The sequence below is a fragment of the Neopsephotus bourkii genome, unplaced genomic scaffold (genome assembly GCF_033783945.1).
Source record: "Neopsephotus bourkii isolate Nb327-2 ecotype Australia unplaced genomic scaffold, CSIRO-AGI_Nbou_v1 NB_998, whole genome shotgun sequence".
In the NCBI taxonomy this organism is placed as follows: Eukaryota; Metazoa; Chordata; class Aves; order Psittaciformes; family Psittacidae; genus Neopsephotus; species Neopsephotus bourkii.
The window spans coordinates 598718-625234 of record NW_026901490.1 but is presented as its reverse complement, the minus strand read 5'-3'; the positions used below and the strand labels follow the sequence as shown (position 1 = coordinate 625234).

General features: G+C 33.7%; 1 protein-coding gene across 12 annotated transcripts in view; it reads left to right on the top strand.

Moving 5' to 3' along the window:
* The window catches only part of PPP4R4 (protein phosphatase 4 regulatory subunit 4), an 82280-nt gene that overhangs the window by 30580 nt on the left and 25183 nt on the right, over positions 1 to 26517 (top strand). For 5 of the 12 annotated variants that reach the window (XM_061359858.1, XM_061359863.1, XM_061359856.1 and 2 more), the window contains 18 exons: positions 1520 to 1626; positions 4047 to 4154; positions 7026 to 7147; positions 9719 to 9841; positions 12115 to 12284; positions 13328 to 13447; positions 15298 to 15375; positions 16732 to 16815; positions 18039 to 18221; positions 18916 to 19021; positions 19827 to 19974; positions 21363 to 21507; positions 22379 to 22420; positions 22513 to 22587; positions 24600 to 24675; positions 25081 to 25161; positions 25479 to 25572; positions 26020 to 26090. In XM_061359858.1, the coding sequence (XP_061215842.1) occupies positions 1520 to 1626; positions 4047 to 4154; positions 7026 to 7147; positions 9719 to 9841; positions 12115 to 12284; positions 13328 to 13447; positions 15298 to 15375; positions 16732 to 16815; positions 18039 to 18221; positions 18916 to 19021; positions 19827 to 19974; positions 21363 to 21507; positions 22379 to 22420; positions 22513 to 22587; positions 24600 to 24675; positions 25081 to 25161; positions 25479 to 25572; positions 26020 to 26090 (1933 nt within the window). Of the gene's footprint in view, positions 1 to 1519; positions 1627 to 4046; positions 4155 to 7025; positions 7148 to 9718; positions 9842 to 12114; positions 12285 to 13327; positions 13448 to 15297; positions 15376 to 16731; positions 16816 to 18038; positions 18222 to 18915; positions 19022 to 19826; positions 19975 to 21362; positions 21508 to 22378; positions 22421 to 22512; positions 22588 to 24599; positions 24676 to 25080; positions 25162 to 25478; positions 25993 to 26019; positions 26091 to 26517 lie in introns of those variants that run through there. The other 7 variants (XR_009726471.1, XM_061359861.1, XM_061359860.1 and 4 more) reach the window with 7 other exon arrangements.

Genomic DNA, 26517 nt, shown 5'->3' with positions numbered 1-26517 from the left:
ATTAATTATTCTAGTCACCTCCAAAATCTAAATGAAATACAGTTTTACAGATGCCATTAAAAGATGGTGGAGGTTCTCCCCTGATTTGTCTCTAGGAGCTCATGTATAAGTTTCCGCAAAGATTTGCTTTGGGAAGATCGCAGATGAAAAAAATAGTGATTCAGGAGCTACACAGAAATCTAAATCTGAAAAGAGGCCTTTCATGTTACTTGAAGAATCTTTTCACGTTTGGGACGAGATGATCTTTAAGGCCCCTTCCAACCCAAACCATTATGTGTTTTTGTAACAGAAAACATGGAATATTCTAGAGGGTTTTTTTTTTAAGTTTTGCTTAGCTTTTTTGTTTGTTTTGGGATTTGTTTTCTTTTTCATAAGTAAAAACCATAGGACTATCATAGACTCCAAGGACATAAGGAAAGGTGTGTGTCTCAGACCAGAGGTCAGCCTCACCCAGTATCCTGTCTCTGGCAATGGCTACTTCTTGGGAGAGAATGTGTCTAGGTCAGTGATTGAAGTTAGTATTGCTAGATATGGTGCATTTGCTGTCATAGTTCAAAGACCAAATAAGTAATATACCGTTTTTAGATAACTAATGGCATGTTTCTTTATGCAATATTATAGGTAGAAGAGTATTTTATGTACTAATTCTAGTTTGAGTGATCTATTTATCCTTACAGTGGTCAGATTCTCTCACCTAAAAATTTCAGCTGGTATTTTAGAATATTGGTGGACTTTCCTGCCCTGTATATTATTCTTTTTTGAAGCTCTGCAGAAGAGACTGAATGAGGAACTGTGGCAGACAACGAGATACATTTCTGTAATGTTCCTCTTAGCTTGGCACCTGGTTTTCTGTGATTATTTCTGCACAAAAAAATAATATATCTAAAGGCCTTTCTTAGTTTGTTTCTGGCACCATAGAGGTGATCCAACAATTGATGGCAGAGCTTCCATAAAGATGCATTTTTTTCTACATCTGTATGGAAAGGAAACCTCTTCCCTACAAATCCCCAAAGTATGCATAATTGAGAGGGATCATTGCCTCAAAATTTTACATCAAAGGAGGTGTTTCCTGGGAAAACTTACAGAAAGAACCTCAGAGAGGCTTCCTTTACCTTTCGGTGCGTATTTTCTTTTTTTCTTGTGTAGGAATATGTTTACCAACTTTTGTGAAAATTATCAGCTAAAAACTATAAATATTCATATACAACATAGATTCAAAATAAAGACACAAGTAGACAGATGTAAAACTGTGTCTGTGATGTGAATCATAAAACACTATTTGGGCCAAGATTTTGGGTTTAATATGCTATAATTAGCACTGAATATTGAATATGGGTTTCCGATAGGCTATTAAGACATAGTACATAGACATCATTACTGTTAGTGCTGATTAATTCCATGAAAGGGGTAGATGACAGCTGGGATATGTTTTTCTAGATGATTTTTTTTTAAAAGAGGAATACATTATTTACTGCTCACATTTATTCTGTTCATATTTCTTCTTTTTTCTTTCATATAGATCCTGAATCCACTTGTTTCCAAAGCACAGCTTTCTCAAACACTTCAGTCCCGCTTAGTTAGTTGTAAAATCATGGGAAAATTAGCTAACAAATTTGAAGCTCATATGTAAGTAGATTGTACACATATTTCAATTCCACAGTATCTACCAGTATTTCTTGGTTAGTGGGCAAAAAATTGCTACAAGAAAAGTAGACTTTACTGCAAAAATGAAATGCCTTCTTTTTACAGACCCCTTTATCTGGATATTAATTACTGATAAAAAAAAAAAAGTTCACTATGTCACTAGCTTATTCAGACTTGGTGATGTTTTTCAGTTATAATTTCAGTTTTTATGTTCTTCCAGAGATTCAAATGGGTTCACTTTCATGCCATTCTTCTATATTGTTTTTCTTACTGGGAAATAAGCCAAAGAGTTAATTTCTCTGAAATTTACAGGGGCAGACAACATCACCTTAGACTTTTTTGTCATAAAGAAAAGAATCCTGTTGCTTTTTATTTGTATAACCAAATTTAACATGTAGATCCTTTTTTTTTTTTTTTTAATTTCTATCCCTAATTATATCGAGACGTATCAGGATCTGTTTTTTTTATCTGATAATACCCAGTTCTTAGATTCAGTGTCTGTGGGTTTCAACAGCGGTGCAGAAGAGGGAAGCAATGATGAAAGTAAATCTGCCCAAAGTAGTTGGTATGGTACAGTCCTTGGACAGTTTATCCAGCCTTATGATAGTGGGGCCATTTCACCAGACATTTTTTCTATCCAGGTAGTTGGCCACATGTGATTTTGAATTACAAAAGAAAACCACTGAGGGCTACTAAATGCACAGAAATTACATGTAGCTGAGGATTTCCTCTCTAATAATGATTTTGATTTGCCTTAAAATGCAAAAATTCAGCATAACAAAAAAGGTGATCAACAGGACCATATTATAAGACATTTAGGAATATATGTCTTTAAATTATGATTTTTTTTTCTTCAATAAAAAGAACTGGAAGCAGCCAAAAAGAAGCTGTCTACATACAAAAGTTAATAAGCATGATAAAGTAGTATTTTTTGATAATATTACCAAAGCCTTCAAACCTTTATCTTCAAAGTTGGTAGGATTCTGACAGAATTGCTTTTATTTAATTGATGGTACATTCTTATGAAAATCAAGTGACTTTCATATTACTTGGAATCTTATGAGAAATTTTAATAGTGTTAGCCATTATAAGTTCAAATAATCATACCTTCTTTTGCTGGGTTTCTTTAATATGATTCCTTGCTGTTAGAAGCAGGAAACCCTCTATTTCAGTGAACAGATAACAGCACCATTTCTGTACACAACCTACATGTTAAGGAGACAGCTGAGAATTTTCTGGGACGTAGTGATTCTCTGGTAAAGTGGTCTGAGCGCATGCAGTTCAGAGGCCTGAAAAGGTAGCAGGATCCACATGTTTGGAATGTCACTGGTGGAGTAAGATTAATGATGCACTGTTGTTCCCCTAGCAGGAGGGGTCTTGCTTGGTATAGTCCCAGGAGACATACTTGATCACTGAAGTAGGCAAGGTATAAAATCTATAAGTGTATCTTCATGTTCCTCTTCAGAATGGCATAATTTTTCTTCTTAAAATGTATGCTACAAGTAAAAACTTTTCTTTTGTATTTCACATGACTCCCAAGTTATTTTTTAGAGTATTGAAAAAATCCCAAGCTTGGAATAAAACATCAGTTTTTCTAGCCTCTGTTTCAACAGCCAGTTAAAAACAAGTCTTTTTTTGGAAGCAGTCCCTATTTCAGAAAATTCTCACAAAGCCAGATTCCCAAGACCTTGTACAGTTTTTAAAACTCGAGGCCAAATTTTGTTGTAAGAAGTAAATTCATTTTTACTGAAATGAGGGGAGGCCGAGCAAGCTGGCTTGAAAATTTCTTGTATGTCTCTTCATATTTCGATTGGATTTTGCAAAAACATAAGGGTTTGGATAGAGATGTTTTATGAATACTCATGAAAGCATCTTGGGCAGTGAAAGGAAACACAATGGCTGATTCTGCCAATTTTTAGTATGTGTTCTTGCTTAAATAAATTCAAAATAGTTATTTTGTATCTGCATTGAATACTTGGGTCTACTTCTCCATAAAGGCACTGCAGCACTGAAGCTTTTAATCTTAAACTCTTTTTCTATTTTTTTTTTCCCCAAATACATCCTTGTTAATACATGTATGCCAAAGACGAGGTATTAGATACTAATTGGGATTTGCACTTCCATTTATATAATAGTTTGCATTCTTGCAGTGGCTGTTCAGAGATTGTACTGAAGATGGTTATTAAATAAGAACAGCACCTCTAAGCCTACCTACTATTTTTGTAGGTTTTTTTTTTAAAAAGATCGAATATGAGCAAATTACAATGACTGTTTCTTTATAGAAATGTCTGATGTCCATATAATTTTCTTTAGAAATAATATATAGGTCAAATTTGATTACTACAGATTGGAATTTATATATTCTTGTCCTGTAAATTAATAAAAAATATTCACATTTTTAGTATTAAAAGGGACATTCTTCCATTGGTAAAATCACTGTGCCAGGATGCGGAATATGAAGTTAGAACTTGCATATGTCGGCAACTGGAACATATAGCTCAAGGAATAGGGTGAGTATTAATTTGCATAACAACTTCTAAATGCAAAATCTTTCTCTAAAATATTTAATGGTAAACTAAAAAGTCTTTTTTAAGATTTCTAATTTAATTCATGTGAACTCAATAATGAATTTGGAGTGTACAGATGTGTTCTTAGGAATTAGTGGTCGGTGCTTGGCTCTTTTCCATTTTCAAATTTTTGTTTCTCTGTGATAGTAAAATTGCTGAACTATACAAACAGCTTTTTTTTTTCTTTTTGTAAATAATGAGTTCATCTACACTTCTTGAAATCATCTCAATTATCCATTGATGTCACTGTGTTTACTTAAAAATGGAAGGAGATTATGGGAAGTATTAGTAGTTTCTAATAATTACTGTGCAGTTACTTGTGAAAAAAATGCTAAATGTCTTTAGTAAGTGAATTTCAGTTCAGTATCAACTTTTACTCTAAGATGGAAGAATTTCAATATTGCACATACAGGAATAGATAATGTGGAACTTTTAATAAATAGTACATGTTAGCTACTCCTGTGTGGGTAGCTTTGAGAAGTCTTTGAGTGAACAAGTACATTCAAATTCCATGTCTCCACCTGTTACTGTCAGAAAGAAAAAAAGCAGTAACTTCTCTTACAGACTTAAAGAAATGATCAAGCCAGGTTCCCTGTCCTGTGTTACACAGTAAGAACAGATTAGATCTTAAGAGTCCCTCTAGCTTTTTAAAATGTGAATTTATGGCAAATACAAGGATGAGGCTGAAACTGAAATGTAATTTGAAAGATACAGTAAATATGCACTTTAGCATGTTGGTACTGGTGTTTATGGAAAAGGTGCTTTCCTGTGGCTGTGGAGTGATTTTTTAATTATTTTTTTAATGGAGAATTATGTTGTGATTTAAATTCTGAGTTATTTAAAAAAAACCCAACAAGAAAACAAACAAACAAAAAACAAACAACAAACCAAACCAAGTAAACCCAAACCACCAGAAATTCTTGAAGCAATGTGATTTACCTCTCAGCCATGGAATACTGCGAAAGTGTATGATCAGACAGTGTTTTAGCTTACTCAGATATAGGGAATGAATATTCATGCCAGGAACTAAACATTACAGCCATATACTTAAACTTTGGTTTGCAAGCTCATGCAGGATAGAAATTTCTAGATTCCTAGATAAACTTGTCTTTATTGTGTGCAAAATAATTTTTTATATGTGCTGTAGGCATCTCTTCTGCAAGGTCTTTGCCCTGAAAAAGTTCAGAGGATGTGAATAACTTGAAATCACAGTATTACTCAATAATTAAGTTACTCATTTGGTTTTGTGCTTATTTTATAACAAAGCATAGGTTAACACGGTAAATCATTTTAACATTTTCCATACTGAATGACTTGAATTTAAAAGAACTTGTGATAGTAGAAATTAAAGGTAGTATTTGTCAAAAATGATGATCTGTGAAACTAGAAATTTAACATTCATTTTACAAAATTGAATTACTGAATAATTTGAGCTTACATTTCTTTTTACTGAATACATGTATCTTTATATATCTTAAAGTTTGCTTTTGTTTAATGGGAGATTAAAGGTGAGTGAAAGAAAGGGTTCTGTTTATCTTCAGGGAGTGAGCTTTTTTTCCCCACAACTACCAAGATATGAAGGGAAGAATAGTTCTAACTGTCATATTGGCTTGAAGATTTTTGATGCCACCAAAACAGAAATTCCTGAAACACATTTGCAAAGCATTTATTCCCTCCTCCCCATTTGTTGTCATGTCTGTCCTCATTTCCTCCCACAGCTCAATTTCTGGGTGTGAAAAAAAGGATGTAGTTGTACCCTTCTCTCACCTTCCTGGGCCATATGTTCTTCTCTGTCTCAATCACCTTCCTTCTTCTTTTCTTGTTTTTGTTATTGTGCAATCCCATGAGATTTTTTTGGTGTCTTATTTGAGATACCATCTGCATTTCCATGGGGAAAAGATGGAAATACTGGATATGTCTTCCGAGTACTAGCAGGGCTGCAAAAGAGATCTTTCTAATCTCTTAAAGCAATCAAGAGCTGGCTATAGCTGGGATATGGGGAATTTTGCTGATTAGTAGCTTCTACAGCAGCTATACTTTTGTTCCAAGGATCAAATCTCTTTTGAATTTAATACGCCAGTCACCTTACTGTGTAAATGTTTCTGTGCCAGGAGTATTTCACTCCTCCTTAGTCACCTCTCTCATTAAACTCTGATTTCTAAATCAGAGTTTACAAGACAATAATCTGCTGCCAGTGTATAGATTCAGGTTGACAGGACCATCCCACACAGCAGCAGCCCTAGTAATTACCAAGGCAAAACCAGACAAGCAGAACCCTTTCCTTACTACTTTAAAACAAACCTAAGAGCTAGTGTTTGCACTAGTTTGGAAACCATGTTTTCTCTGAGCAGTAGTTGCTTACCCTCTGTAAAGAAGGCTCATCCTTGAAGTGTGAGATTTCCAGACACTTCAATCCAGCATGGTATTTAATATTTTTTGGCTTTGGATGATCATATTGAGCAGTTTCCACCTATTTGATCAGAATATTTTTTCAATGAGTGAAGTAGCTGCATTCCTTTGATTTTTTTTTTTTCCAGACTGCATTTTCTCTGACTTGTTTTGAGCTAATTTGAATGCTTTTTTAGTGATGAAGTTTTGCATTTAAAATTTGCGTGTTTCTTTGGTTGACAAACAAAAAGGTTCTGAGATTGCCTGGAGGATTTTATTTAATTTTTCTTTCTTTACAACTTTGTCAATTTTTCATTCTTGACTGCCCCCAAAATACCTAATTTATTATTTCAAGGTAGAATTCTGTTTGGCTGTAGCAATAGTTTCCGTGTAAGTTTTCTCTTGACTGCTTGCCTCACTTTGCAGGGCAGAACTAACAAAAACTGTTGTGCTTCCTGAGTTGGTAGAACTGGCAAGAGATGAGGGCAGCAGTGTACGCCTTGCAGCTTTTGAGACCTTAGTGAATCTGCTTGATATGTTTGATGCAGGTAAGAATTTAATTCAGGCTTACTAGCCCAGTTCTTAATGCTTTAATGCATCTTACAAATGTATTTAAATGTTGTGTTTGCATTTTTCAGGTATTTCTCATTTTATTTTGTTTATTGTTTCATCCTTCATTTATTTCATGTCTTGCAGTGCTTTATACGTAGTAAGTTTTAAGGAAGGTGATCCAGTTGTCCATGAAATCCATTATCTTATTCCAAGTTTCTACTGTAATATAAGTACATCGAATAAGTAAAATTACTGTATAATTGATAGGAATATTGGGTTGTTAGTTAATGGTATCAATACGCAATACAAAATGTTACCTCAACAAATACCATTGCTTGGAGTTAACTAGTTTGCTGTTAACTAGTTTTTGCCTCTTAACTGAAGCAAAGCTAAATCTAATTATGAACTGCAGCCTGCCTTCTGAGCTGAAGAACCCATACTGGGGCAATGATATGATATTTGTGTGTGCATCAGTAAATCTTGCAGGTTTTAACATCTAGTGCTATACATAAAATACATTTATAAATTTTGGAACAGAAAATATTTCCTTATGTCCCATAAACTGCAGTGTGCACAACTGATCAGTTTAAGAGGTACTAAGTGTCAGCAGCTACTATTTAAATCGCTTTAAACTTGTGGCTATGTGGTACTGAAAGCTTTCTTCTTTGCAATGAGGTAGTGACTGTATCTTATGAAGATTTTTTATTTTTTATTGAAATAGGAAATGTAAATGCTTGTATTTTTCTCAGTGCTCTGTATCTTTCCTGTGATCAACATGCTTACTTCATGCTTCTCCAGGTCTGGGGGTGAGTGTCTGTATCTTCATGTGAGGAAGGAGAAATACTTTGTTGTATCCAGTTCTTTTGGCATAGTGGTGGGTTACCTACATGCATGGTTCTCAGGTTCCCATCATAAGTTGAGATCAGCATTGATTGGGATAAACTTTAGGGAGATGTATTGTGACTGCTCCAGTGTAGGAGCATTCTGTATAACCACTGTTCTTTGTCCTCCAATCAACTCAACCGCTCTGTCCAGATTTTTTCAGGGGGAAGTAGAAGACAATGGCAGGCAGCTTTTCTGGCTCAGTTTCAGCTGTGTTTTCTGCTGGGGTTTTTTTACAACTGGAAATGTACAAAGCAGCAAAGTACATAACAGGTCATTGTTATAGTGTATATGAAAAAATATTTTATATTGTCGATCACTGCTCATTATTTGCCACTTTGCCTTGTTATACTGTAGTTTTCCAAATTCTTCAGTTGTTTATCTTCATTACTAACTGTCTTTTGCACCACATTTCCCACTCCCATCTTACTGACTCTATTACTCCTTCCAGATATATAAATGAGGAAAAAATATTTACTGTACAGGAACTTGGTGATGGACTACTAGAAAAACATGATTGCATATAAACCATATGGAGAAGTACATAAAGAAATAAGATAGTTTTGGGGAGAATACAATAAATGAAGTTTTAGCGGTTGCTGTTAATAGTATGATAGTAGGTTAATTTTTAAATTACTGAGCCTTTTCACTGATGCTATCAAGTTATCTCTTTGCACCTCTCAGTCTTCACTCCTCCTTGTGCATTCCCCAACTGCGGTAACTGCGGCTTTTAGCCATTGAAAAAACCTTTGAGAAAGCAATCAGGGATTATTTATTTACAGGCTTGTAATGAATGTGTTCCTAGAATTTATTTTTGTGCAGGTTTTTTTTTTGTGTGCCTGAACTAGAAAATGAACATTCTGGAGGTAGATGACCTAAGATTATATCCTAGAGTTTCTTTCCCACAATATCGAAGTATTTCTTTAGGTCAACCTAAATATTTTGTTCAGCCGTAATTATGTGCTGAATTTCAGTGTTGATATTTGCATGAAAAAAAATGCTAAGCCCTTTAAAACTTTTAATATGTTTTTGTACACAAATACAAAGGTTTTATTTAAAACAAGTCAAAACATAAATTTCTTTAAATATTTGCCTGTTCATTTCATAAGGACACAGATCACTTGGATTTTACGTTAATTTCTAAATTACTTAATTTCTTTCCTCCATCTTTAATTAATTTGTTTCTCTCTGAATTTATTATTTACCAAAAGATTTTCAACCTCCTCTTCTCAGTAGATAGAAAAAATTTACTTCAGATGTATCCAGATTTTTATTTTACTGTCATATTTGGTCTTGATCTCCCTGTATTCCTGCTATTGTAGGAAATCTTATTGTAGGAGTATTGCAGTATAGTTTCAACTCCCTGTATTCTTGGTGAATGGAGAAGTTAATGACTGTTCATTTATTCCCTGTCTCATCCTTTACTGAGTGACACCTTTTCCCTAAAATTTAAACAAACAACAGAATAAAACAAGTAAGTATTAAAATTTAGGTCTTGCATTATAGTAGTATGTTCATCATTGTCTTCACCTCTTGTTTTCTACCTCCAGTGTGTGTCTGCCGAAAATACTCCTGAAATACTAAATGAGATTTTTCATAACTTATTATGGAAGTCCACTCTCTGCTCTTTTTTCAGGTGTCAACAAATGTCTAACATAAATTTTTTTTTTCTTTTTTTTTTTCAGATGACAGAAGTCAAACTGTGCTTCCTTTAGTGAAATCGTTCTGTGAAAAATCCTTCAAAGCAGATGAAACTATCCTAGTTTCTTTATCTTTCCATTTAGGGAAACTGTGTAATGGATTATATGGTATGATTTCATTATTTAATATATATTTTTTTTTAAATCTTAAAAATAAGGAAAGATTGGAGAATTGGAAGCCCTTGTCAAATATCCAGATTTGAATATTTCAAATAAAATTATAGTTATAAAAATCCGAAATCATCTATTGCATAAATACTGAATTTTGTAAACTTCATCTTTGAGTATGCATATCTGTATTGTTTAGGTTTTTGTGCAGGTATGTTCATACAGGGTCAGAGATGGAAACGCAGTGGTTTGTGTTTATTGGTTTGACTGATTATTTTGATCTCTTTGTGGATATTCTGGAGCTTGAGTTGGATGGCTGAATTTTTGAAGCTAGACACATCCGAAAACACGGTATGATGTTAAATGTATAGTCACTTCTGTGACTGATAACCTTTTTGAGGCACAGTAGAGAGTGTGGCCCTTACGGAACTTCAGGGGAAAAAGAAGACCTAATGGCTTGTGGATTCTTAGATTCAGCTGAGGCCAAATCTTTACCTGTAATTTCTGTGGTTTTCACTTGATCATAGCAGATCTTTCCTTGGTAATTTTGCACACCACATACCCTCTGCACAGAGCTTACCTGCAGAGGGGCAGCACAGAATTACAGTTTTCTGTTTTACATTATGATTTTACCCTAGACTATTAAACCCTTTGATCTTTCTTGCGTATCTTTATAATGATCCTTTCTGATATGCTAGAGACTATCAAAGTGACTGTTGCTTCACTACAAATAACTCAAAACGGCTGTTCCACAGTGTCAAACTTACTTACAGAAACACAGAGCTAGGACAGTCCATCCTGTTTTTATTGTGTCTTTCCTGTCTTCTTTTCTCTAGGTTGAAGGACTTTAATTACTGGTCACTCTTCCCCTTTGGTCTCTGTCTGCCAAGTTCATGTTTTTCTTGAAGTATTATGCCTTAGGAGAACTGAACACAGTGAAAGGCTTGCTTCATGTGTCTTGCAAGCCATATTGCTTTTTGGTTTTGAGTGTGAAAAACTGATATGTCTGGGATCTAGCTAGTCTTTCTCTTTCCTGGCCTTGTGCATCTGATGTGGATCCGCCTAAGCATGGTACCTTGTCTCTGTCCTGCTGGAATAATAGTCTAAATTTTTAAGACCGTATGCCCAGTGTCTGAAGATCATTTTAAACTCTACCTTTTGAAGAACAGTCAGTCTCCCTCATAGGTGTTACCAGAATACTGGATCAGTTTTTAAGCAAACATCCAAGAAACCCAATGAAAATACTGAATAGTAGCAGAGCAAGGATAGATTTTTCTTTATACAGTTGCCAGTTCTTGTCAGTGAACCACAGGTAACTTTCTATTAACTGTTTTTCCAAACAGTTTTGCAGCATCTCTATAGATTTCCGTCTCTCTTTACAGATTCCTAATATTGCTTGTGAAAAAAATGACCTTTGCTGCCTCTTTGTATTCACAGATCCTTTTATCTAGTCATAAAAGGAAATGGAATTATTTTGACAAGTTTTGTTTTTGCCATGTTGGCTGCTACTCATTTTCCTCTTTTCAGTATTTACAAGTAGATGTTTTGTTGTTTTGGGTTTTTTTTTGTTGCAATTTTTTAAAAACTTGGAAAGTAATCTGACTGATCTGTAATTATAGGGCTTGTCCTTCCCCTTTCCAGTGATTAAATATCAGTACCACTTCAGCCATTGTGCATTCTGATGTCTCACTTATTTAAGATTTCAGTAGTTAGTACTTCAAATACTTTTGAATAGTGGAATGAAGCACATCTGATCCTGCACATTTTGAAAACCTCTCATGTTCCACTGACCTATTCCTTCTCTACTTAAAGCTTCAGTCATTGTCACAGTCAGTTGTACTGAGACTTTCCTCAGTTCTTCTCTTATAACTAATGTACTAATAAAATTATGTGTAACTTTTGAAGTAATTTTTCTATTTGTATTCCAGTTTGTTTGGAGCTTTCTGCTTTTATACCTCTATTATCTGTAGCAAAATGTCCTAAATTTTCAACTTCCTGCAGGCATGTGTTGTTCATGTGACTGAGTTCCATAAAGTCCTGAGTAGTGCAGAATTACGTAAACAGAAATTAAGATTCACTGTTATAGTTAGCTGTCTTTTTTTCTGTAATCACTTTTTCTGTATAATATGTAGTGGTGATACTCTGGTAGACGTAAGGTGAGGGGAAGAGGAATAAAAATTTATGTATTTGATAGATTTGTAAATAAGATTTGTTTTGGGATGTTATTAATAACATTTGTAATGAGGAAAGTAATTTTTTTTTTTTTATTTGAGGCATTTTTACTCCTGAACAACACTTACGGTTTTTTGAATTTTATAAGAAGCTTTCCACACTGGGTTTACAGCAAGAAAACGGACACAATGATAATCAACTACAAGTTCAAACTCTGGAACAAGAAAAGAAGTATATTTTGGTCAGGAAGAACTGTGCTTACAATTTTCCCGTAAGTGACATTAATTTAAGGTTAAATAATTTGTGTTGTGCATATAGGTTACTAAATAGGGACTGCATGAGTGATAGAGAAGTTATTTTCAAAATGTACATTTTTAGCTAGACTCTAGATCTTTCCTGGAAAGTTCAAGTTAATGGCTCAAAGTAGAGATTGTCCGAAAGAGTCCAGGAAAGATTCCTTTTACAGAGCCTCAGAAAATTATTGACAAGTTTTGACTGAGCAAGTGTTGTTGTTCTGAGAGGTTACTGGTCTCGCTCTTATACATTTTCTCCAAACACTTAGCTCAAATGCTTTCAGAAAATGTCTGTGAAACAGAAGTCCCCAGTTTCAAACTGTCATAACTAGGTTTTCACATTTGCTGTGTGTCATGGCATTCTAGGGAGTTAAAGATTGAATCTGAATGGTTAGATTAATATTTCAGTCATATTCCTGCCTGAATACAGAAAGTCTTTTCAAGTTAAAGTGAGGTCTTTAAGAGTACCACTCATGTTTCTGTAAATTTACTTTGTGTTTTGACATTCTGTATTTATAGTAAAAGAAAATATGTTTCTAACAAGCCAGTAGACAGCTATTTTTATTCGGCCTTTTAAAGACAAGCACCTTTTATGTAGGTAGACATCTGTTGGTTTATTTGAGCAAAACAAAGGTATGTACACAAAAAACTATTTTGAAATTCAGATGCTTGCTTGGCTGCTTGCTAAAATGTTTGTTGTTTCTGAAGTCTCCAATTGCACCTTCCACTAGTGTATGGAAATGTTAACAATATTTATAGAACTAAAGTTTTATATCTTGTGGATTTAGTCTATGTCTTGAGAAAAAAAGCCTGAAGCATGTCTGGAAGATCTGTAAATCCAGTTTAGTTCTCAACTTCAGAGTTTGTCTGGTGCCTGTGTTTTGACACAGCCATCAAAAATGCTATACTTCCTCTTTAAAATCACAACCTGTTACCTCCTAAGTGTCTTTCTGATTGTAGCTTAATGTTTTGATCTGACAGTGTGGCCCTTTAATTATGCAGTGAATTTATCTTTCCACAGGCCATGATTGTTTTTGTGGACCCAAAGAATTTCCATTTAGAACTATATTCTATATTCTTCTGCCTTTGTCATGATCCTGAAGTTCCTGTCAGATATACTATGGCCTTAAGCTTCTATGAAGTAAGTCTACATTGGTTCTTTGTTAGTACTTACATGTTTTTATTTTGTTTTCTTCTTTAAGGTTATATGTATGACTGCTTGACCAAAATAAAAAGACTCGAGAAAACTTGTTGAAAGGATTCAGTTTGTCAAAGTTGTTCAGTTCCTTCTAACATCTCTATATAGCCCATATACACACATTAGTCTAAGTTGCGTAACATTTGGCTACAGGAACCTACTGTTAGGTGAGCTTTTAAGGAGTAAAACCTGTAAGAAACTTAGAATGGTCTAGTACTACAAGCATAAACAATTGTAGCAATTACACTGTTTGAAGTTTTTCAATGCTACTAGAAAATAATGAGACATCTGTTAGAAAGGCACTTGCCAGTTTTGGTCTGGAAAACCTCCTTTACAATGGTAGAGTTTGCTGGTGTATGCTGGTATTCTGTGGAGAATATTTATATGGGTCAAATCTAAGTTAAATGCTCAATTTAATATGAAACTACTTGAAAATTTGTGCAGATGTGGAAGAATGTATATTCTTTTCACTCCATTCAGTTTACATACGTTCCAGTGTATTATTTTCAAGAAAGTTGAAAAATGTATAACTGTGTAGATATTATTAGCTATGTGGGGTGAATTCCAGAAAGAAAATACACTCTCTCCAGATTGTAATAACCTATGTAGGATGATCTTCAAGGTTTTCATAGTGTTTTACTGAGAATCCTTGTGTTTCAGTCTTCGAGCTAGCCTTTTATCCCATTTTCTTCCTGGGGAAATTGGTAAGTTAAGAAGCTTGCTGAAAGCATTTAAATCACTAGTAGAGGCCTAAATGGTTTTATTTTCACCATTATAAGAAAGATGGATGTATTTCCGCTTCTTGCTACCTATTGATGCTTTGCCTTAGGAAATGATAATCCAAGGTAATTGTTGAAATTATAAAATTAGCATCTAGTTCTGCATAAAATTTTTGTTAGATGTATAATATTTTTAAGGTGCTGCCTGAATATGAAGTATTTTAGCTCATTTTAAAAAAGTCTGTAAAACTATACCTTGGTCTGAACATGCATTTAGTGCTTGTTGGTTTAATTTTAACACCATAACTAGGCAACCATATGACAGCCCAAAATGGGCAATTTATGGTATTAACTGCTAGGTGAACTTTTTTTTATATATATAAATAAGCTCCCTTTAGACATCTCCTTAAAGCTTCATCTTGATTAGGAGCAAGCTTTTATTTTGCTTGGCTTATATAAATAAAGAGGTCATTAAAAATAGTTATCTATTTATTCAGTATGGCAATAATCTTATTCCTCAAGGCTTTCTCATGTGAAAAGGGTTAAAACTCTTATAACAGTCTGGAGATGGACTGGGGGTGGTTTTTAGAATTTCATATGTGATTTATGAATCAGAGCAAAAAAAACAACAAAGGAGGACTGAAAACTTCAGATGGAAATATTGGGGAAACTTAAAATCCAGCACAGGCTAAACAAATTTTTATGTTTTATCTTTTGTAAATTATATAACAGTCTGAAATGTTAATTCTCCTAAGGAGCATGATCTACAACATTTGAATATTCCAGAATTACTTTTTCCTAGCCTTGCAGTCTTAAAATTTTTTGCTAAGTGTAAGAAAGTGTTACATTTGAAAGCATGTTTGATGGTTAGATAATAGGCCAGTTTCTTGACTCATATTCTTTATATTAGCATATTTTAATGTGATCTGTGGGAAAGAACACAACTTTAGAAGTCTGATACTAAACAATTGCTCTTCATCCCATCTTCATGCTTGCTGTAAAGTAAGCACATATTGATGTAGTTATATGAAACTAGAGAATGTTTCACCTTGCTATTTTCCTGTCATTTTTTAGGTGGCTAAGCTTTTAAATTCTGGTGTGTATACAATACATAAAGAACTGGTTACACTGTTGCAGGATGAATCACTGGAGGTAATATACTTTTACTAGAATTTTATTTTGCTTGTTACTTTGAGGCAGATTATCTTGATGTTTAATAACTCTTCAGTAAGACAGTAGAGTAACAGTTTGAAAGGATCAACAGCTTTTACTTCTGTTTCACAGATGCTTCATAAAGATGACAGCCTTCTGTGAATAAAAAATGAGGAAAATAGGAAGGTGTTTAAATTTAGTAAACCCACGCTGAATTTATAACTTTTTAAAAATGTTAATTCTAAATTGTTTTCATCGCCATATCATTTATTACCTTGCAAATTTTATGGAAATATTTGGTTTTGATACTGTGTTAAAATAATCCGTGATAGTGTTCAAGGTTTTGCTTTGGTTTATTTTCATTTCTTCAGTTGAAGGGGAGATTAAGAAGTTGTGTATGGTTCAAAGATCACAATTTATAGAAAGAATTTCAGTCCAAGGTCTGTTACAGATTCTGTGTTTATGAGATAGTTTACTGTCCCTCAGTTTCAACCTGTGTAAAACATGAATCACTTAGCTAGATTACAGGTGACATAGTGTGAGACCTTTTTGGATTAGAAAAAAGACAAATATTTATGAGACAAATTCGTAATTTCCTTTTGCTTTCAGGTTCTCTATTGTTACCCTTTGTTAGACATTTTCAAGGGAATTGAAAGTGTTCATAGAACATCTACTTACAGTTTATGAAATTCTGATGCATCTTTAAAGATTTCTCAAGTTGAACACCTGAAAGTTGAGACTCAGATGCAGCTGGTGATTCTAAAAAATTCCCTGTTTTGACACCTGTAATAAGAAGTATTTGGTGCCTTATTTACCACCTCAGTCAGAACTGGTGCCAAAAATATGTAATTATGTACTTTTCTAGTCTATTTGTAAGAATTACAACATTTGAAAGTTTGGCTATTTTATTCATATAAGCTATACATTCTATTTTAATTTATCAACTGCAGTTTTTCTTACAGCATGAAAAGTTGCTTTTAAGATTCAGTTGACAAATATAAAAAATCCCATTTCTTTGTGTTTGTCAAGGCTCTTTTATTTGAGAATGAATGTTTGTTTTAAAATATCTTCGAAAGCATTGGCTGTAGTATTCATATAAATCAAAACTACAGTTTGTTTTCTTAAACTTATAATGTATAGTACTTATATTAATACATTAAAACATAACTACATTGAAACATCAGTTTTAAATCCCAGTCCTCATCAAAGCAAATACTTTGCATCTCATTCTTTTTTGTTGAGATAGATATGAGAGAACAGTACTATAAAACATGTCACTAGGGATATTGTTGGTGAGAAATAAAAACTGAGTCAAGTTAATTTACAGAACTCATTTATGCAGCCTTCTTTAAATAGGTGCTAGATGCCCTGGTAGGTCACCTCCCTGAAATCCTTGAACTAATGACTAATGGAGGAGAAAACTGTGGATCAGAGAACAAGGTGGGTATTCTCGTGGTTTTTTTTATTTGATTTCTAAATGAAGGTAGTAGCAAAGTTTTTCAGACATACATGGTATGAATATGCTAATAATAAAAAAGAATTGTGAAAGACTTGACATAATATAATGTTCATCCATGTTCTTTTTCTAGTTAGCCACATATTTGCTGAAATAAATAAAATTTTGAAATACTATCATTAAATTAAAACATAAGTTGGCTTCATGATAAAGGAATGACAGAATTTATTATTTATTTATTTATTTATTTATTTTATTTATGTGGCAACTGCCCGTGTTTGCCATTTTCAGACACAGTTTCTGGTAGAAGAAAGCCTATTTGCTGAAGAAAGGCACTGAATTAGGTTTTAGGAGATCTATATTCAGCTCCCAACTTCACTAATTTAATTTTATGTGGCTCTGGACGATGGTTTATTCAGTGAATCCTTACCTGTAAAATGAAACATAAAAGATCATCTCCTGCTTCAAGATTCTGTTTTGAGTATACTTCCTAAGTGTATGGAGAAATTGAGATATTCCAACAATATAAGAAATGAATAAATTTATTTTCTCATATGGAGAAAAGTTGAGAGTGTAATTTAAAATGTAAACTTTTCAGATATATACTGCTGAAAATCTATGTAACATGTAACAAGTGCAATGTCAAAATGTGGCGCACTCTTTCATTTTCTTAGTGCTAAAGGGACTTTAGCTTGGCTACTACAAAGTCTTTGCTTCCCACTGAGAAAAGGTGTATAATTCCTATTAAAATCAATTAGGGAGCTGAGAACAATGACTGCAAAATCAAAAGGCTAGAAGGAAAATGGAATTTATTTGGTTTGAAAAAGAGAGGACTGAAGAGAATTGTCGTAATGCTCTTTCATATCTCTAAAAGGGTACAGTCATCAGTTTTTCTTTGTCAGGACAAGGGATTGGAAATGAAAGTTTATTTAGTTAGGTACAGGAATAGCTTTTTGAGTAATAAAATAGAATTTACTGCTTAGGGAAGATTGTTTAAACCCAATCATTACATTATTTTAAAACCAAGGCAGGCTAACATCTTCTGGAAGTGGTCACAGTGTAGTTGATCCTGTCTGAGGAGAGGAATTAACCGACCCCTTAAAATCTCTTCCCCTGTTGCATTGCTGTGATGTGCTTTTTAAGCATGGTAACATGACATAAAGCTAGAATATGTAAAATTATTTTAATGTTTATATTTTTTTTCTAGTTATTGTCTATTCCTGACTTGATTACTGCATTAACAACAGCAGAACAGAGAGCAGCAACTTCTTTGAAATGGAGAACTCACGAGAAGTTACTGCAAAAATATGCATGTCTCCCTCACATCATATCAAGTGATCAGATTTATTACCGCTTTCTTCACAGAATGTTGACAATCATTTTGACAAATGTAAGCCCACCTCTTTCATGTTGTTTTTTGTTTGTTTATGCTATTTAGAACAATGACCACCATATATTTGCTATGTGTAGTACTTTTTAATTGTCTGAAAGTGCTACTTCTCATTGCACATGGTATATCAGGATGTGGTTTTTTTTAATATAAGGCTGAGAAATTGCTCTGAGAACTTTCCCCCAGTTTGAGGAGCAAAATTTGGATTGACAGGTTGTCATATTTTTCCTCCCACCCAAAAGTTCTTTTATTTCCTTATGCTCATTATCAATTTGTTTCTAGGTACATCAAAACTTTTTCCCCTGAGATATGCCTTCTTTTTCCTGATTCCACGCATTATATCACATTGTGTTTCATTCCTTATGAAAAACCACTTTATTCTGAAAATGAACGTTTGTTGTAAGAGATGCTTTATTTTCTAACACCTGTAATATAGAAGCCACCTCCCAAACATGAAATACTTCAAGACTTTTAAGAAATAACTGAATAAACAGCTTAGGCAGAAGGGATAAAAAAGCAGGTGTTTCATGAATTGGCTAAACTTCCTAATTACCCATTACATCATGGCAATTATTTCAAAATTTATAATGTTAGGAGCTTTTTTAGCTATTTTTTTCTACTTCTAGATTTTTTATGCATTTTTAGTCATATTTCTTCAGGTATGTTTAATTGTGTTCCCTTTATTTCTCTCAAGAATGTCCTACCAGTCCAAAAAGCAGCTGCTCGAACTCTCTGCGTTTATTTGCGTTATAATCGCAAACAAGAACAGAGGCATGAGGTTATCCAGAAACTGATTGAACGTAAGATAATTTTTCCATGATTACTTAGAGGTGCCAGTTAGTCTTGACTAAAGATTTATTTCTATATATAGTTGTATTTATTCAGTGTAACTTTCTGCCTTCATTGGAGGGATTACACTTAAAAGGCATTCAGTTGCTCATATTACCATCAGGCAAAATATAGTGCATATGCAAGGAATATCTGAAACTTGTGCAAATGAATTGGGAATGTGGCAATGTGGGAAACTGATAATATGCCAAGCCCCCTCCAGCCCTGCTTCTTGAATCCAAAATTGCTCAGCTGAAAGTGCTGCAATATACAAAACAGGGTTCCTCTATAGAAATAAAATTCTCCAGAGGCTTCATCATAAGAAGTGCTGAATAAATCTTCTCAGAGATTAATTTATGAATGGGTTAGTCACCTAAGGTGACCTTCTGGTCTATGCTATGTGTTTTAAGGCTAGGTTAGAATTATGAGTAGTTCTCATTAGCAATCCTTAAAGTTTACACAGTAATTTTCATACACCAGTGACATGGTTTGGATGGCATACAGGGCTTTGCTCAACATGGTAACTAGTTCAATTACTATTTTTGCATTTTCAAATGGTTAGATAAACCGATTGTATTTCTGAAAAACAATGTCCACTGACAGGTATGGTCACTGAATTCGGAAGGCTGTTTTTTCACCGAAATAAAGAATTGAGATAGGCTGAGAAGGTGTGTCTTGTGATGAGTGTGATTATCATCTTGGAAATGTTAGGTTAACCTTTGAAAAGTTACCTATCTGACACTGAAAACTTAATATCTGTGCATTGTTATTTTTCAGAACTGGGCCAAGGAAAAAGTTATTGGAACAGGCTTCGTTTTTTAGATACATGTGAAATCATTATGGAACTGTTTTCAAAATCATTCTTCTGTAAATACTTCTTTCTACCTGTTCTTGAACTTACACATGATCCAGTGGCAAATGTGAGGTACTGTACAAAGAGTATGCAGCAGTGAACAGGAAACAAAAACCTTAAATGCTATATTTAGAAATATTGCTACAGGTTTCTTGTCCTGCTTAAATAATGGGAGCGGAGTAAAAATGTACAGAGCCTTTAAGGTAACCACTATTAAAGGTGTAGGGCACTGTGGTAATGATGTTGGAAACCACATAAGTAGGTCAATCTGAGTGTTGGGGGAACTCATCAAAAATGTCAGGTTTTGGCACTGAAAGGAACAGTGAGGCAGAGGAGCCAGCTGTAGGTGAGAAGAAAGTAATTTGCTGTTTCATGAGTATAGAGAGAAATGTAACTTCACAGTCTCCATTAATTTCCATCCATTTCAATCTCTTTATACGAAAGTAAAACACACAAGCAGTTCTTTAAGTAGTCTGAGCTTAACAAGTTAGCATAGGTTTTACCTTATTTAAAAGTTTTCTACTTCATTGTTGAAGTAAGTTAAAAAATAGAAAAATAAAAGGGAATGTGGTATTTTTTTTTCTTTCAACAAATGTTTTTATGAAAAACACTATTGATATGATATAAAAATTTAATGGAAACTTGAAATAACTTGTAAATCCTTAACTGACATTAAAATTAATTTTCTCATAATTCTTTTCTGGATGTTTCCTAACACTTTTTACAGAAAGGATGCACCATCTATAGTGGACAGAAGTTTAGAAGTCAGACATAGTTGTTAGCTCATAATTTTAAAACGAGCATAGGGAGATATTCTAGCTTTTTACAAAGTGGTGTAGCTCTGTAATGGAAGTTGTGAAGATTAAAATGTTTTGAATGTGTGAAAACAGAAAGATGAATTTGTGTAAGAAAATCTTTTTGAATGTTATCAATCACAAAGTTTCCTTCATCCTTGCAGTTGTATGGAAATGCAGTTACATGAGTTTTGGTGAGAATTTGGCTGCTTTATACTGATGAACCAGATTTCCAGTGTATTTAGGTACCTGATAGAGATAAATAGATGTGTAGATAATTTTGAAAACCTAGAGGTCTGCGTATCATTCTGGCAGAATGAACCAACCAGATGAACAAAACCCAAACCCCTAAACCCTCAAACCTGAAACAACAACAAAAGAACCCCAACCAAACAGTCAAAACAAAAATGATAACCATTTAAAAAAAAACAAAACCAAAACCAAATAAATGTTCATTGACTTTCAGATATAGGACTCTTTTCCTGACCTATGGAGATTTTGAAAATGTTACAGTATGTCTGGAAACAATACATAAGCAACAATATTTTCTGAAAATCAAACCTACTAACCTTATGTCAAATGCTAGCATGCAATACAAAAATTAATGGTGATTATTAAACATCAGCATGAAAAGACAAATATATACTGTTTTGTTTCTTTTTTTAGAATGAAGTTATGCTATTTGTTGCCAAAGGTTAAATCTACTCTGAGGATACCCACTGATAAACATTTACTTCAGCAGTTAGAGTTATGTATAAGGAAACTTTTGTGTCAAGAGAAAGACAAAGATGTCCTGACTATTGTAAAAAGAGTAAGCATTTTTCTTTTCCAGCAGCATTTTGCTTTGGGGTTATCGTTAAAAGATGGTCAGCCTTATTCTTTCTGTTGATTCTCTTAATGTAAGAACAGGAGACTATAGAATTCATTGTCTATCATATAATTTTGGACAATTAAGAGAAGATGTAGTGCAGTGCATTCTGCCAAATTTGAGAGCAGGTGTTTCCTTGGTTACTAATATTGTGGTTATTTTATAGTTACTGGGATTCAGGACTTCAGCTCAATGACCGTTTGTGAAAAAATAACAGATGACTAAAGATAGGACTAAATATTGACTTTAGTAAAAATGATGATGTTTTTGAGGTAGAGGTATCTAGATATATATATTTGCAATATACAGATGCAGGACTTTGAAACGTTACAAATGTCTTTGTACAGTGAATATTCATGGAAAAGTACATCTTTTAGGGATGACCATGCTTAGTTTCAAGTAAGCCATGATGTTAAGTAGCTAAAGTAGGTGGCTTCCTTATAGGGCCAGTCTGCAGGAGAAATTGGGTGTGAAGCATCCTGGCTTATCCGCAAATTCCTGAGTTGTTTTTATAGTCTTGGTTCCTAGTTCCATGCTCCAGCCATTCATGCTTCTGTGCTTTCCTTGAATGTAGTTTGAATTCTAAATAGATAGTCTGTCAGTTATTAGTCTGTGAGTCTCAGCATGGATCTGAGAATACTCTCTGACAATTTTTAACTGTATGTGTAGCAAGAAATGCAGGCATAGGCTTCAAATGAAGAAAAGGCATACTTAATTTTGAATATGACTATTCTGAGCTTCCTAGCTGGACAGTTTCTTAATTGAAAGTATGGCATGCTGCTGAGTAACAAGAATGTTTTGATTTTCTTTACAGACAGTGTTAGAATTGGACAGAATGGAGATCTCTGTAGATGCTGTAAGTACTCAGTAACTTTAATACTTACAAAGTACTTTTAATTCCCATTTTCATATAGTGATTTTTTTATTTTTATTGATTTTATTTTGAAGTTTCAGAAAAGATTTTACGAAAATGATTTATTGGATCAAGAAAAAGAGAGACAAGAACATCTCCTTTTGGAAATGGTATATCTTATGAGTACAATTGGTCCTTTTTTAAATAGTTTATAGCTAAATATTAATGAGGCAATAATTTTAAGGTAGAGGAAGTGCACATTAGCAAGACACCTTGTAGGTTCATAATTTGTGTGCAGTTTCATTTTACAATTTACAATAGGGTTAAGACATATGTAACATATGACTTCCTTTTCTGTATTATCTAAATTTTACTGTATCAGTTAGAAAACTAATTGCTTGAAAAATATTCACCTGTGATGCCTTGATAGTTCTAAAATCCAAGCCCTTCAGCACATCTTTATGAAATCTTCTTGTGGGAGCTTAGCAATTTTTCAGGTGTGTATAACATAATAAATCGAATAATGAAACACCTCAGAATTGACAGACAGCTTCCATAGGCAAATCAATGAATGCCCTAACGTTTGTGCCAAGGAAGCCGAAGAAGGCTCTGTGTGTTGCAAGCTTTCTTGTTAATCAGAAAAAAGGCCACTGATATCTGCCGCCTCTCAGGAGGGAGATTTAGTGCAGGCTGTATAGAGCAAAAGGTGCTGCAAGCTACTTACTTAGGATTTGGAAAAGTCTGCAGAACAGTTTTCCAGCTTATAAAAACTATTTATCTTCAGTCATGTCTGTGAGAGCTGCAGCAAACGCTTCACCACTTAGCCTACTACATTTTCACAAACCCCAGATGAGATTACTGCAGTCTTCTCTTCTTGCTCCTCTCCACCCAAAGGTGGGAGAAACTAAGAAGCTGATAGGATTTAGAAGAGGCTGAATTTCATTATCATGTTTTCTCTGATTTGACAAAATGAAGCTGCTCTGTAGTAAACCAGAACAGGTTCAAGACTGTCCAAAACCCACTTTTTCCAATTTGGGATTCTACAGAGCCTGTATTTCTGGCCCTCTGATCTCAGTAGGTACTGATGTCTTCTCTTGTGTAGCAAAGGTTCAAGCTTTGTTATCAAGACCTGCATACATATATTCAGACTTGAACTTAGCTTTAACAGTTTTTAGATAGTTAAAATAAATGTTTTTATAGTTAAAGCAGTTTGGGGCTGTGGTAAAATAGCCCCTGGTATGCTCTTTGTTACCTTGTATTCTGTAATGACAATTTTTACCCTATTTCTACAGCTAGACTTTAGAAGAGCACCCGTATTTTCATGATATATCCCCCTGAAATGGGCATACCTTCTGTATCACAAAGGTCTCATTAAGCACTGTCTGTGAGAGGCATGTTTTTGAGGAACTGGAGATGTATACAGTAAATTGTGACACCCTGGCAGTGCTCAAGGCCAGGCTGGACTAAGTCCTGGGGGACATGGTCCAGTGTGAGGTGTCCCTGCCCATGGCATGGGCATGGGAACTAGATGATCTTAAGGTCCTTTCCAGCCCTGACTATTCTATGATTCTATGTTGCAAATAGATGAGGAACCAGTGAACCTACTTAAATGTATTTGACTGCTACAGATTTTAATACTGAATATGTTGTTTCCTGAATTTTAGTAAGTGACTTAATAGAAAGTATATTACAGCAACCTTGACCTGAATGATTTTTTTTTCTTTTTAACTTTGGTAGTAATTAGAATGAAATAAAAAAAAAAAAAGAATAGGACAATTAAGGTTCACTTGGCACTTTTTATTATTAACATAGTACAGAAAATAAGCTAACATTAAATAGCTTTTTGAAGGTTTAGTGGTGTCTATTCAGCAACAATCCTGAAGCAAGTATTGGCTTTTGAAGTTATTGGTATAGCTGTGTTAACACTACATTCTGCCTATGAATGTACTCTCAAAAGGTTCTAAGGCTAGCTAATGTTACAGAAGGGCAAAGAAATTCCCTGTACTTGAACAATTGTAATACTTGGTCTTGTTTTCATAAAGGCTTATCAAATGCAGAACCTCAGCTCTGAGGTTCATTCATAATTACAATCAACATTTTTTGATTATTTGATTCCCAGTTGGAAACACAATTTTTATTTTTTTTTTCTGAGGAATATCTAAGAAAATTATCCATTTTTTAGGAACAATTAGAAAAAGAGAAGCAGCAAAATGAAGGAAGATCTACAAATATTAATAACAAAATATTTGAAAAGAAGCGTAAGTTTGTTTATTTGTGTACATTTTGATCGTGCATGTATTGCTCTTCTGCAAAAGGAGGAAAAAGGAGCAGAGAAAAAACATTTTATACAGTAAATAGAGTTTTAGAAAGTGGCAATAAACCTTTTTTTCTATATATTTCTAAAGATACTTATAAACACTGGCCTCATTTTATTAGAGGGAAGACTTTTGGCTTTATTAATAAAACACATGGCAGTTTTAGTTCTCTGGTATTTTTAATTTTAGTGTGTAGTGTACGTACTTGTCTGTGGTATTTCTGAAGTATTAGTAGCACTGGATTTGATATTATTGCTCTTTACCCCGGGGCTGTAATATGTTACGACATCTTTCATTTTTTAAAGTTAACCTTTATGAAAGGAGTATTTATACTTGGATTTTTTTTAGGCAGAGACAGTAAAACTTCATCAGTGTTGGCAAAAAGTATCACACTCTCTGTTCCTGGAAGCTCTTCTGCTACATCAGCAGGTAAGAACTCTTTAAAAATCTTCCAGAATGTTTTGGAACCCAGCAAAGCTGCTGTTGGGATTTGTGGGCTACTTTAACCTTGTATGCACAGGAAGTGATTCCACTCCTAGAACTGAATGTTTTCTATGTTTTTTAGTTTTAGTTTAATCTTTACTATATAAATAAGTGACATAAAGTTTATTTATTGTTATTGAAGCATTTAAATCAGTTCCTTCAGCTAGCAAAAGTTGACAGAAAATTATATTAAAAGTTATTTTAATTACTGGGGAAATGCAATGATATATATGTTAAAAAAAGTTTCCTACTTATAATTTTAGGCAAAGAAGACAAAAAATCCAAGTTGGTTCGAAGCCAATCTTTCAGTACTCAAGCACTACATCCAAAATACAACACCTTAGACAAGTGTCCTAAGTATCTTTATTATCTTCATTTCTTACCTCATAGGCAAATGTTACGAAATTATATGCAAAAGGCTCTATAAAAGTATTGATGTGCTCACTGAATTGTGACCTTAATTTTCAGCCTATTTAATTGATTAAGGCATGCAGTTTTGAACTGAAGGAAGATATATCACTTTAAGGCATGCTGAGTCCTACTCATGTATTCCTTTTAAGTTAATATGTCACCTTTTGTCATATGTTAAAACAAGTTTCAATATGAACAGCTAAATCTAAAGAAATTTCAGCATAACTTTCTCATTTAATTTTTTTTTATATAAACTCATAAATAATCCCCAATATTATATAAAGAGCAGGGTCATTCAATTGGGAGAAACATGTTTCTGTAATAAACAGTTTGGTTTTAATTTATTTGTGGTTTTTTGCTTTTTTTTTTTTTTGTGTTTGTTTTTTTTTTAAGTAAAAACTCTGCTACAGGATATACGTCTTCAGTATCAGGAATGGGAAAGGATTGTACGTTATCCTTTACTGGTAAGTAGGTTATTCCATTACATTTTATATATACTTTTTGGGGGGGTGCTGAACATGTGGGCCCCACATATACCCTGTTTACCAGGCATACTGTGAGATATCATTCTGCTAAAGATCATAGAACAATATATATCTGATATGTTTGGCCACTTAAATGCTAGTCTGGTTAGTCTACTTCTCTTTTTTTTTGTTGCATTTTTTGTTTTGCTTATTGTTTGTTTGGATTTGTGGGTTTTTTTGTTTGGTTGTTTTTTGTTTTGTTTGGTATTTGTTACATGTAGGTTTAAAGTTATACCTAAATGTAGTAAAAGTAAAATGTACTTGACATTTCTTGGTATTTTGGATGTCATAAAAAGGTTGGTCTTGCAATTGCCTCCACCCATTTTACATGAGGAAAGGGTTATTATGTATACCTTCTCTTGAATTA